Source organism: Uloborus diversus, chromosome 3, assembly GCF_026930045.1.
Source record: "Uloborus diversus isolate 005 chromosome 3, Udiv.v.3.1, whole genome shotgun sequence".
In the NCBI taxonomy this organism is placed as follows: Eukaryota; Metazoa; Arthropoda; class Arachnida; order Araneae; family Uloboridae; genus Uloborus; species Uloborus diversus.
Window position 1 is genome coordinate 108,460,777 of NC_072733.1, and position 14,547 is coordinate 108,475,323.

A 14,547-nucleotide genomic window follows, 5' to 3' on the forward strand; every position below is an offset into this window, starting at 1 on the left:
TTTACGAAAGTAAAGGCTCATTAAGGATTTCGCATTGCACCAACAATTATATTTGTACTTATAATTTTATTAACAAAATGGCAGTCAAAGAAAAGAGTTTAAAATGTGCGCAATTATCCAATGTGATATACTTAATGTGAACCCCTTTACTTAAGTGAAACGCTACTTGTTAAAATAGTTAAATTATTGATTTCAGTTGAGTAAGCCTAACTGTTATTCATGAAATATGAGTTTATGATATTTTATAAATTGCATTGATGGCAGATTTCAGCAATCGATTTAAGCTGCAATCAAAATAAAACATTTTTTGGACACAACATACAATTGATAATAGAACAAAATCTCGTTTATTTACGTACACATAATCTATACAATATGGAAACTAATATTTAGGAACAAAGAAATTGAAATTATTCTTAATCAGTAATCAAGTTTGCTAAAGAAAAATGTATTTTTCGGTCAAAGTTGAATTATATTCGTACGTTATGCAGTTATGAGAAACCCATCTGATTTCCAATGGTTTTTTTTTTTTGAAAATTGTGGTCAGAATTAAAACATAAAAATTATAATTATGGAAATTCAATTTACTTTGGTTCTGAATAACTAAAATAAGTAATATTTATTTTTAAAGTTACTGACAAAAATGCATTTATTAGGCTTATTACATTTTATTACTTGAGGAACATCTAGGAAAGATTTTTTGAAAACTTTAACATCATAAAAGTTATCTTTATTGAACATTGAATATTATTGCTGCTTTTATTGATTACAACTTTAACTTAAGATCAATTCGCTAATTATCCTTTGACATCTCTCTCAATCTTTCGAAAGAAGAAAACAGACAAAGAAGACACTACGTCTAAATAGGATTTGATCATTGAATTCAAAATTGTATTTCAACTTTTAGTATAATTTAGAGTAGAAAAAATAAATTCTTTTCCTCAAAATGAAATGCACTGTATCTTTCGAAGAAAAGAACAAAAAAAAGTGTAGTACAAAATAAAATAAATGCGTAACTTATTTACTTATTTCTCGTGTCTAAGTCCACCATAAATTTCGCAAACACACCTCCTCTAATGCAGAGTTTCCTGAAGTGGGTGCAGTGACCCCTTGGGACATTACAGTGAAAGATGAAAAGTACCCTAAGGGCATTGGGTCATGCAATTTTCTTCCGAGGAATTTTCATCACTTTCGATATGTAAAGACAAAATAACACTCCATCTAATATCAAAGAGAAATGTACATATATCAACCCTTATTTTGCCAACTGAACAATTGGTGTTGAACAATATGTATTTGCTATTTGACAAGGTTGTCCGGAGAAACTTCTAATCCTTTCAAGAGTGTATAGTTTAAAAGAGAAAAGGGGCTCCCCTGTATTAAGGAGTTGCTCATTCCCCGCCTGAAATTATACTTTCTCGTACAGAAAAAATAAATAAATATTTCTTTCATTCTTCTGTAAACTGCCTGTATAATCGGTTAAATAATTTGCATAATTTTTCATTATTCATCTTTGCACATTACAATAACTATACACACGGTACTCCTCCGTTAGGGATGTTTGAAAACTGATTATTAATTTCATTTTATTATTCAGTTGTTTTATTTTACCCAATTCTGATTCTCATTATTAATTTTTTGTGCTTGTGCTCTGCTCATGTATTTATATGTGCTATCCTATCTTTTCAAAAGTTTTAATTAAAATCTACAGTTAGAAGATATTACAAAGATATTTATCAGGAACTAAAATTAAATTACTTCACGTCAAAAGCATTTTTTCTTTGTGAATGCAAGACTAAGTAAAATCATGCTTAAAAAAGGTTAAATCTGGAATTGTTACTGTCATTGATCAAACGTTTCAATTTCATATTAAATGCGTTAAATATAACTTTCAATTTCTTTTATGATTTTCTTTCCTTTTTAATACAATAAAGCACAGGATGAACAATAAGTCTGATTTCATGCTCCAAATCTCCAGTTCCATTGATTACTATTTCCTTCCGATTTCACTTTCCCCCTGGGCTTACAGAACAAATCGTCCACAAATTTCTCTCGGTTCCGTTTTCATATCCGCTTGAAATGGATATTTATTAACTTCAAAAAATAAATAAAAAGAATGACCTGAGATTGTATCTCAAAAGATTCTAAAATTTCTCGAAAAAATTCAATGAATAAAATAAGAAATGCTGATTAAAACTAGATATATTTGAATAGCATGAAATATTAAGATAAATGTTATTGTAAAATATTTTGATGTATGGAATTAATGCTTAGGAAAAGAGCAAAAGTTTTATTCGAGGTGCAATATATATATATATATCGGAAATGTTTAAGGGGTGCATCAAATAGCATGAAATTATCGAATTTTCGCCGAAAAAAAGATTTTTTTGTCATTTTTGAAATTAAAAAAAAAAAAAAAAATCAGATTTGCATTTTTGATGGTCTTATTTCCTGTTACAAGTGTTATCTTACTCAAACTGCCTTCTCCTGTGACCCCTCCATTCCGATTCCTGCCCAGACATTTACTTTTTAGATGACAAAGTTTTTTCAACAGCACGGCATTTCATGCTGCTGATATCGTTTCTGAAACAATCCCACAAAAGTTTCTCTGTTAGTTTTTAGTTGAGTTATTATTGTAAGAACACATAAATTGATGATTGATTTTAAAATAGATTTATTCTGTTTTCCATTACACATTTTGCTACACTTCAAAGCTTCCCGAAATGCAGAGCAGTTGACTCAGTTGGTTGGTGCGTCGTGCTAAAAATTCCAAGATAGTTCGAATCACTGCAAGCCGAAAGTTTTTGTTTAAATGAATTCTTAAGCAGAAGTCTGGTCCAAACTTCCCTAAATAAATAATCTAAACTCTTAGCAAGCTTATGAGCTACAGTTTTGTGGTTGTAAAATCAGTAAACAAGACATTAATTTTAACATGTTAAATCACAGTATAATATTAAAAAAATATTTTAGCAAAATAAAGAATCTATTTCAATTTATTTTGTTGTTTTGTAACGCATTGCTTTAGTGTATAGCATCCCAAGCTTGAGACCCAGTAGCTCAGTTAGTAAGAGCGTTCTACTAATACTGCGAAGGTGATGGGATCGATCCTCTCATGGGCTACAAAATTAAGGTTTTGAATTGCTAGTTTTCTTCAGCTGAATTCTGATCCAAATTTCTATGAACATTTATTCGAAACTCATTGGGGGCAGAATTTTAAACCTCAGTTGTGTTGCTGCACTAAAATCAGGAACAATTTATAAACTGCACAAATCTGTAAAAAGTGCAGTCACGTGTTTCGGGAATTCAAGGAACTCCCTTTTTAATGCAGAAAATGCAAGCTTTTGGACACAAGGCCATCCGATATAAGCCATCTTTAAGCTTTTTCTTGGATGACTTTGCATCCAAAATATCACTTTTTTCTGCATTGAAAAAGGGGGTTCATGAAACCCTGAAACATGTGTGTGCATTGTTGCAAGTCTGCGCACTTCATCTGATGTCTAGTTGTCTTTTATATTCCAACACAAAGGAATTTGTTTATTGCTTATTCTTTTAAGTTTTTGAAATGTGAACTAGCGTATGACAATTTTTGCACCCACCATTACGTATTGCATGCCATAATACACTAAAAAAAGCAGGATCGTTCCTGTGAATTACGAGGCAGCTAATGTGCTCAATTTCCTCCATTAACATATCTCAGAAGAAATAGAAATGTGTCCCTCTAAAATTCAGCAAGAATTCAGAAACATCCATAGTAAACGTCAGTTATGTTTCTGGAATAAATTAGGAACTTTCGAAGAAAATTTAGGTATATTTGTAGTAATAGTTTGGCAATCTCCTGAGTTACCAGGAAGGCCCCTAAAGCATGTCAGCAACTATGGCCAAAACTAAGGCGGAATTGCGAACAATCTGAAGAATACTTTATTAGCGTGCAATTCTTACAAAGTACGTTATTCAGAGACGGCATATCGCTCTCGTTAGGGGAACAGCCGTCGCAGAATATGAAGAAGACGAACATATTTTTTACTGATAGCTTAATATACTTTTCGCAAGAGTGAGAAACCTACATTTATGCAGCTTGTAGTGATTCCAGAAACGTTTCCCAAATATACTTGCATTTTAAAGAAAATGGAGGAAACCTGTGAAATTCCGGAACGTTACCTGGAAATAATCTCTGACGTTTCCGATTATTCTCACAGTGTATGAGAGAAATTAAACATTTTCTGAACTAATTACGAGTGTAATTTCACATTTCTTCAATCAAAATGGCCAATAAAAGATTTTTTTAACATTACATTTTGCGTATATAACAATATTATTTCAGCTAGTAGCAAAGAGTGAGAGTCACTAATACGCGTGCTTTCTCATTGTGTGTCATTTTTCTCTTCTTCTAAGTATCGAACAATTACACCCCATTAAGGTTCCGTCCCCCTTTCAAATTAGAAAAGGCGCGAAAAAGGTTTCAAACCTGTCCCAAAAAGGGACGTTGCAAAGCAAACATGAATCAAATGCGACTAAGCTTTTAGTAGTTGTCTTGCACTTTATGAATGCAGTCCGATGCAGTTCTTAAAAAAATGAATCAAGATACATTGAACCGTGATTACGTCATTTATGAATAGTTAAAATGCACTCGCAATGCCTATTTTCGTAGTCTGCAGTTTATGAGCGCTTTATTTTAAATTTATTTGTCTTTTAATGTACGAGTACATTCAAAGGGGAAATTGCTTTATGTTCTTAAAATGTGAGTTGTAAATCCTGTTCCGATCTTCAATATGTTTTAGCTACTTAATACTAATATTTGATTCCAAAATGTTTTTTTTGGGGGGGGGGAAACGGGGACAATGTTGCAACTAACTTCATTTTATAACCTCATCTTTAGGCTTTCATTTTCAGTATGTGACATTTCGCTGAAGTGGAAACACCATAGCTTTTGTGTGCTCTGAGTATGTCAACGTTTGTGCCAACAAAACACAAATTGTGGGAAAGTTTACTTTTATGCTTCCATTTAAAGTTAAAGAGCGGCTGAAAGCAATCTAATGCTTCAAGAAGCTTACGGAAAACATGCTTCATCGATTTCCACATGTGAGTTTTAGTATAGACGTTTTAGAAATGGTGATTTTGATACCAATGACAAAGAGCACGATGGGCAGCCACAAACGCTTGAAGATGCCGAATTGGAGGCTATATTGGACGAAGACTGGTGCCAAACAACTTTACCGAACTCAATTGATGCGTTTGAGCCGAGCACTGCGGGAAAAACGGCCACAATATAAGGAGAGACACGACAAGGTAATTTCGCAACATGATAACGCTCGGCCAGAAGGTGCGCCGTCTTCCAAAACATGCCTCGATACCCTGAAATGGGCAATCTTACCCCACCCACTAGCCCAGACATTACCGCTTCCAACTACTATTTGTTTTCGTCGATGACACATGCTCTTGAGGATTAGCACTTCTGCTCTTTTGAAGAAGTCCAAAATTGGATCGATTCGTGGATTGCATCAAAAGACAGCGTTGCATCGTTTTTTCGAGTAGGCATCCGAAAATTGACAGAAAGATGGAAAAAAGTAGTGGCCAACGATGGACAGTGCTTCAAAAACTGAACATGAAACCATCTTTTCACAATAAAGCGTCAAACTAGAAAAAAAATCCTTTAAAACTTATTTCTACACCATACAACAAAATGCAGAGCAACTAAATATCAAGCACCGTTTTAATAGAGAAACCAAGAAAGCTGGTAAAGACTTTTATTATGAATTTATAAAAAGACATGAAGATTTGAGTCTAAGAACTGCTGAATCTACAAGCTTACAAAGAGCAGTCGGCTTTTATAAAAAAAAAATATTACTTATTTTCATTTTTAGACTTGTATACTATTCTAAGTAACCAACTTCTTTGTTCGTTTCATTTTTTTTGCACATTAAAATGTTATTTCTAAACTATTTCTTTTTATTTCAACATTTTAATGTTTTGTCCAATACAACCCTCAAAAATTTAAAATTGGCCAAAAATAGAGTTGGACAAAAAATTTTTTAAAAAATACGACTCCATGTTCTTTTAACCAAAGTTTACAATTTATGTTAGGTATTTTAGTACAGCATAATTTAGTGTAAAAAATAATTTTTTACTACTAAAACAAAAAGTGTTATGATTGAAATGGTTTAGGTGTCGGATACTACCAGAACTTCCCCTATATATATATCAGATAATTTTTATTTTTCAGTATTAGGAGATATTCAGATTTTCTTTGGTATTATGCTGTATGAACAAATAATACGAATTTAGCAATCGAAATTCACGAATTAAAAACAAAAAGACATATAAAGTTTTAAAAATATTCTGTTGTGTTATTTGAGAACCAGAAATACTAGTATGTAAATTGGCAGCAAAACTGCTCTAAAGTAATGAATAAAATCTTCGATACAGAAAAATAACAAATAATTAGGATTTTATTTTCAACACCTTTATACTATAACACTGTATTTTAATTTCTAAATCGGTTCATGTAAAATTATTTTGAATTAAAAGCTCAACCTCTACATATTTCAATAATGAATGATAAGTATGGAGCAAAAAAATGAGCGGAATAAAAGCTTTAATTAAACCATTGATTTTTCAACTGGCGTGAAAGGAGTTTTTTGCTTTAATTACTGAAATTAAAGATATCCCTTGTGAAATCTCTTTTTTAAATCAGAAAGCATATATGTCCATAATATCTTATTTCTATGAGACAAAAAATATCATGTATACTAGTTATCATCCTACTTAATTCATAAAAAGAGCTACGTAGTAATTTATTTTCTTTTTAAAAAAAAAAACACCTCTACTTCTATTTTAATTGATTGTTACTGAAAAAAGAAAATTGAATCGATGTTACTAAATCTTGATTTCAATACATGACGTTATTTTATGAAAAGATAAATTAAAAAACAAAAACTAAATAGATCTCTAAGTATATACAGCTTGTCCCCGTTTAAACTGCAAGACCTCTATTTCCGCAACCATTTGTCCTAGATGCATACTTCTAATTTCGAAAATGATCAAAATAAGGTGGATATAGACAGTTAAGGCATTGAAAGTTTATAGCAAAAAATAAAATTGGCAAAAAAATATGAAATCTTACTTTTTAAACGAACCCTAGATCCCTCACTTGTATTTTGAGAAATAATCTAAGTAGAAATATAATTCCAGCACAAAAAATATGACTTAGTGTAGCAAATATTTACTGAGATAAGAAACGCAGCAATTCGTGACTTAGACCAATTTACAATCGCTGTCCATTACACTTTTTGGGGGAAATATAGCGGCTAAGAAGAATTAAAAAAAAAAAAAAAAACAGTTCCAAAGTTACCACGTTCAAGCAGATTCTTAAATTTTAGTGTTATCACTGATGTGAGGAACGGTTAAAATGGAGTTTCTTCAATTATTACAGATTGACAAAAACCTTGATCGTTTTATTTTCAGTTTCTAAGAAAGCAATTTCATATATCAAGCTATTAAGTTTTTAAATGATCTTTTAAAATTAATATTGTCAATACGAAGAGATTTTAAATGATACAAACAATATTACCCAAAGTATATACGCATCAGTTCAATAGAAAAGCTGAATTACATTTTCTAGTCGAGTTTACACTAAACAATATTTTTGTAAAAATACATTCTTCTCCCCCCTCAAGGTTTGCATCGTTCAAAAGAAAGACACTATGAAGATGTATGCAATGAAGTATGTGAATAAGAGCCAATGTGTAGAAAAGGATGCTTTCAAAAATGTTCTACGGGAGATAGAAGTTTTGACAGAATTAGAACACCCCTTCTTAGTGAATCTATGGTTTACTTTCCAAGTAAGTAAGTTGCATTTTTATCTGGTATTCTGTGTCCTCTTCGAAAATGTTCGCACAATAAAAGAGTTTTGAAATCAGTTGGTAGCTGTAAGTGTTTAGTATTGAATTCGTTTAGTTGAATGCCAAAAACCGGGGGGGGGGAGGAGGAGCTAGAAGTCACCATTGTGCGTTTCATTTGGAAGCTATGAAGTTTGATCTTGAAAAGACAATGGCGGAGTGTTATTGAACTCTTCGTAAATGCCCAATTTCAGCTATACATTTTGATATAAATATCAGTATTTTTGTGCAAAGCACCCTACAAAAACTCCAAGTATGCTACATCTTTGGTTCATTGCATTAACTTTATTAATAACATGGGTTCAATTTCAACTACACAATCAAGTTTGGAAGATTTCCAGAAACATTTAAATACCGACATATCTTATGAGATATATCCTTCAAATTTCACTTGAATTTCCTTTTTAATCACCCAAGACTCAGTTTTAACTAGTGTTTTCACAATGTCTGCACATATTTATGTACGCATAAGTGTATAGGACACCAATAAATCCTTTAATGCCTTCACTAAATCCATTTTGCAAGTTTTTGTGACGAGTTCTATAGGTGCGCATGTATGTATGAGGTTGTGAGAAGCAAAGGGATGTAAGTGAACATTTTTAAGTTTTGAGTGAAACATGTTTAAATATAACGCCCTAGGTAGGCTTTCATTGAATTTTTTCCCTAAATAATGCTATACAGTAGCACCTACCAGGGATACTAGTATTATCTCTTGCCCCAAGACAGAGGAGAGGTTCTCGTACTATTTGCACTGCTTATCTCCAAAATTTTAATTTTACCGTTTACATCCCTTTGCTTCTCACTGCCTCATATAATTTTAGCATAGCCAATAAACGCAGAAGACTTTCTTAATGCGTGGCCAGTACAACGTCCAGTTGTGAACCTCAGCTTTGGTTGCGATTGGTTGTTTGCTTTGTTTGCTTGTACATCTTAGCATTTACGTATTTGTAAATTTATCGTGTATAACTCAATAACCGTTAGACGCAGGAAGTAAACAATTTTACATGTAGGTCTTGTACAACTTCTAATTACGTATGGGAATAGTTCATCGTCTAATTGTGTACTTCCTCTCTTTGCTTCAATCGGATCTTCCGAATCTTTTAGAAAAAGTTACCTTAAACCTTTTTCGCGAGAAGATATTTTCTCTGAGGCATCACTTTACCCAACTTTGGTAGACAACAATATTTTTCTCGACGTGACGAGTTTTGATGACATACTTCCCATTGCCATTTTACTACTTTATTGTATACAGTTTAAAAAAAATCATAAAATTTAAAAAAAAAACGCTTTTCAGTTATTTAGTTATTAAGACATTTGTGTTATTTAATAGTAGTGTAAAGATATAATATGGCATCCAGGTTGACAACACCACATCAGGTTGAATGCTCGCCCTTGAAATGCTTAAACGAAAATTTTTATTGATAGATTTTGCTCTACTTTTCTCTTGCTTTTTTTCTAGATACATTTTATCCTTCATCTATTTTAACCATTGTAAACTTTCTATCTTTAATAGTAGAAGACAGTAGTTTTGATATTTAAGTAGGGATGAAATTCTTTAATTCAAGAAATAGTATTGCCATACACTTTAGAAATACACTTTGATCACATTTTAAACAAATACTCTTATTTAGAGATTACTACCTTTCTTAAACACGAATGACTAAAATATGTTTTTTCTCAACTTCGCAGTTAGCTGCAACAGTGAGTATGTTGCAGCGAAGAAGCAATATTTAATGATTGGTGTTTTTACGTTCTAGATAAATTCAAAATTCAAACCTAGTCGATAGAATATCTAAAATTTTGCATTCTAAGAAATAATGGAACAATATATATCAATTTACACTTAAGGATAAAAAAGAACAAGCTAGCATTGGCTAGTTTGCGAAGGAAAATATTTAATATGTTGAACTATGAAAATAAATATTAGATTGAGGGAAACATTTGATGCAAAAAGGAAGTCTTAAATAACTAATTTTTTTGGAGAATCTTTTTTTTTTTTGAAATTTATACATTTGTTTAGGTTAAGTGAATGAAATAATTTCATGAACTATTTAAATGGTTTGGGCAGGGTCCATTTTGTTTTCAACTGCACTATTTGCATTACTAACTTTTTACTTCTGTTATACGCTACGCCATTACATTATTCTCTAGTTCAGATTTAAAGTTTAGATACGAATAGTATAAATAAGTTCAGATAAAAGTAGTAATAAAATACACAGTCTTTGATCTATATTATTCATTAAGCAGCACTATAAAAGAAAGTTTTGAAATTTTTCCACATCAAAAAGTTTAAATGTTAATTGCCCCTTAAAGGTTTTGAGCATTACTTTCATCCAAATTTGGCTTAAATATCTGTCACGCTCAAAACACAACTCAATAATAAACCAAACCTAGTGTCACAACAGTCTAGAGGGCCAAGACCTATTGTGCCCGTCTCAGTTTTCCTGACCAAGGGCTCTGGAGTGTAAGTCCGATTAAGTGGTTAGATGACTCAATATTATTTTTTTTCTTTTACATATGGATAGGATGGACTTTTTACTATGGATTACATAAGAACATATTAATCCATATAAAGGCAGCCAAAAGAACAAAAAAAAAGTAAGTACAATAAACAATTGAACATACAATAAAAGCAACAATTTAAAATCAAAAATAAATCTGTAAAACAGAGGATTTCACAATTGAAGCAGAGTCAAAGAGAAAGTCATTTCAAGGAGTCCATGACAGATCGCGCAGACCAATAAAGCTTTCCGAGTAATTTTAGTTTTAAAAACTAACTCAATAATATTGCGTTTAATTTTGTGTTTCAAAAGTTCAAGCTGTAAATTTACTAATATTATGTTTTCTTGAGCAAAGAATATAATTTTTACCGAAGAAAGTTTATTACATTTCCTTCCACTTACATTCTTCATCCATTTCGCTTCCAAGAATGGAGCACTCTTATGGGAATATCCCTTTTTTTGCTACTTCGTATTTCACGCTTTTCTGATAATACTTTTCGATTATATTCCGTATTTGATATTCTGACAGCATATCAATGGAATATCTGTTATTATGTTTGTATCAAATTTGCTTTGAAGTATTACAGCCTTCTACCGCGGATCATTAGTAATGGTTCAATAGACAACTGATGCATTAAAATTTCTTAATACAGAATTGAGATTTAAGCTTTGCTTAATTATCCTACATCATTAAATTCCTCATTGAAGGTCTTTATTCTTTTAAGAACATTTTTTTAGTTCGACTCCATCACTTCATACTTCGATGGGCAAGTTTTTTTTTTTTTTTCGGATTTTCATCTTGCCAAGGTCTGTTCTCTAAATTTATGCGACTTTGATTCTGATCCAATAAGGTTAAATGAATAGATTTTGAATGCGGATAAATTCGCAATTTGAAGGTCGTACGAGGAGTTACAGGTTTAGTAATTTTACTTCATTTATTTGATTTTCCTTCATTTCTGTCTTTGTCTATTTATTTATAACGAAAGTAGAATACTTCTGTTATCGGAAACTTAAACTTTAATTCACACAGTATATTAAGAAACATTAGGGAGAATGAGTATACTTAACCCCTCAAAAGACCTGTTCCTCACCCCCAAGAATCTCGGTACCCTTGTAACGCACAATTTTAATACTGGCAACATTACTCAGCTGTCATGGTAGGTTTACATTCCCAAGTGTTAGATGATCGATTTCACACATTCTCTACAAGGTTATGTGTCTATGTCAGATTTCAAAGGTGAGATTATTTTTTTGGATTGTTTATCAAAAAGGTTGCTGGCTTTTTGAATTTTCTAAACAGTACATACATTGTTTTTATGATATGGAAGGAGATTCAAAAAGGTGTTGCAAGTGTGAGAAGCACCAGTTTGTATCTTTTTTACTCTTTAATTTTGAATATGTTTGAAAAGTATACTTAGGGATACTTGATCCTTTTAAACGGAGGAGACTTGATCAGGGATCTTTTATTTTAATTTCGCTCTTAAGTATATGCTATTTGTTCAACTTATTGTTTAAGAAAAATTCGTTGCGTTACAATATTTAGCTTCCAGCTAACGCAAATCTCCTATTAACAGCGAAAATTTCAAAATAGCTGACTTAGGAGAAGTGTTACTTAACCACATTATTAAAAAAAATTTAAAAATTCCCACACCACCTTTTAAATTTACTAATAGTCTTATCAGATGCTTTAATTTTCAAAATCGTTGTTGAAATTCAAAAATTTATGTTTTTTTTCCTTAAGAACCTTTAACTAGAGCTAGCTGTGATGTTAAGATTGAAATATTTTTACAGTTTATGACGCTAAAAAACTTATTTTGCTCTTTACTAATAGCACATACGTTAAATCTTAAATGTATTTTTACTATTTATTTCTTAGTTTTCACTGAGTAATTGATCAAGACCGATGAAAAGTAAGTTTTTGGTTAGCAGTGTTAGTTATTTAATATTAGAGTTGATTTCCTTAGTTAAATATTAGTTTTATCTACTGTTGTTTTTGTTTCGTTTTATTTTTTATATTTTAACATGAACAGTTTTATTTCTTTTCAAGTGAAGAAATGATAAACAGCTCATAATAATAAATTTTTGACTTGAAAACACTTACAAGAACGTTTTTCCTCCCAGGATCAAGTCTCCTCGTATAAAGCAGATTTGATTCTTTTTTCCAATTTTTGCATTCCTTAAAAAATATTTTATTATAATAAATAAGTTTAAAAATTCGCATAGCATTTAGATGGTTAAAGAGACTGTAAACATGTAACGGGAGATCGCTTGATCCTATTAATTCGATAAAAAAATTATAAACTACGACAAAAGAGTGGATCAACTGTACCCAGTCTCCCCTATTTATTGTTCTGGACAATGTTCAAAGTTCAAAACATTCACAAAACTGATTTTATTTTGCCTATTAGTTTCAAATAGCATGAGGAAATTTAATGGGTTTTTTAAGTTGTTACACATTTGCACCTAATTCTAAATTTGTTCACGTGTTCTAAAAAAGAATGAGCAATTATTTAACAAGCGGTTCATCAGATATAATAATATAATATTGAGTTTTAAATAGCTTCTTGATAGCCAATTATCTTTAATTTGAGCATCACACGAAAAAGAAAATGTAAATGTATAATAGTTATTTCTACTTTTTTTTTTTTGTGAATTTGTAACTTCTTTTGTTATCGATAATCCGGTTCGAAGTTTTGCGAGTTCTTTAAAAATATATTCAAGCTCATAAAACAACAGAAAACGGTTAGTTGAATGTTTGAAAGTAATTGTGTGAAGATCTTAAAAGTTCAAGTTCAAAAAAAGTTTTTTTTTTTTTTGAGCCAGTACATGCGAAAGGAATGTCAGAAAATTTTGTTGAGAAACACTTAACTATATATGTTTCCTTTCCTTTTTTAATACGTTGTTTACTTTGTTTGGAATGTTATAAACTACTGCCAATATAATGGTACTTTTACATTATGAAACGTATCATTAATTACACATAAATTGTGAATTCAAAACACGCATAGCACATATATTAGTTAAAATTCCAAAAAAATAAATAATTTATAGACCAACTATACAAACCACTCAGAGATACAGGATATCTATAACTTATATTTGCGATTAGACAAATAAAAAAAATGCAATTGTTTTGCAAATTTGATATTCTATCTACAATGAGCTATCGTAAAACTCTTATGCTACAATAAAACGATCAGTTTATAGAACAATAGTCATAGCATAGCATGAAAATTTATTCAAATCTGTGATTATAACGATCATATAAATTAGATCAAGATGCGATAATTGTATAAACTAGAACTCATTAAACTGTCATAAAAAATATCACTTTGCGTTCTGAAATTGAGAATCTCATCTACTTTATTTTTAGGATGAAGAAGATATGTTCATGGTCGTAGATTTGTTGCTTGGAGGAGATTTACGTTACCACTTGCAGCAAAGTAATTCTATATTTGACGAAGAGAGAATTACTCTCTATCTCTGTGAAATAGCTTTAGCTTTGGATTATCTGAGGTCAAAGAAAATATTACACAGGTGAGAATGAATGATTTATTATGAGTTCACCAGATTGTTATTAATCAGAATTTTTTTAGCTTTTTTTAGATATTAATTGACAATTTTGAAAGTTCTGCCAACACTTTTATAATAAGTACATGCATTATTCGGGTATCTTTGTTCCACATTCAAAATGATGCTACATTTTCTAAATAATAAACAAAAGTTTTGAAAGTGGTGTAAAAATAGCCCAGTAAATTTAGGCCGAAAATAGGGTCGATGCACCACAGATTTATGAATAGCTGAATTTTTCAGGATTAGTTCCTGAACATGTGTAGAACGAATCCTGAAAAGTCCCCTAAGTTGCTATGTGAGCTTCAATCCAAAATGGCGGATCAAAGATGACCGCTTGGTACACTTTGTTTTCCTTATAACTCGGTCAAAAACGAAAATTTTTCAGTTCTGAAAAAAACTGTAGGCTCTACAAGTAATATTGTTTTGATGGATAACTTAAAATAACCAATAAAAAATTTTTAGCATTTGTTTTGACACCAAAAACTGAAATTTCTGTATAACATGCAGCAGAACACATAAGCTACTAAAATAAATATTTTTTTTTTACATTTTTGGGGTATTTTTTAAAAATATTTTCC

General features: G+C 31.0%; 1 protein-coding gene across 1 annotated transcript in view; it reads left to right on the top strand.

Moving 5' to 3' along the window:
• The window catches only part of LOC129219410 (serine/threonine-protein kinase 32B-like), a 242,333-nt gene that overhangs the window by 62,634 nt on the left and 165,152 nt on the right, over positions 1–14,547 (top strand). The window contains exons 3-4 of the mRNA XM_054853799.1: positions 7,674–7,838; positions 13,770–13,933. Coding sequence (XP_054709774.1) covers positions 7,674–7,838; positions 13,770–13,933 — 329 coding nt within the window. The remainder of the gene's footprint in view (positions 1–7,673; positions 7,839–13,769; positions 13,934–14,547) is intronic.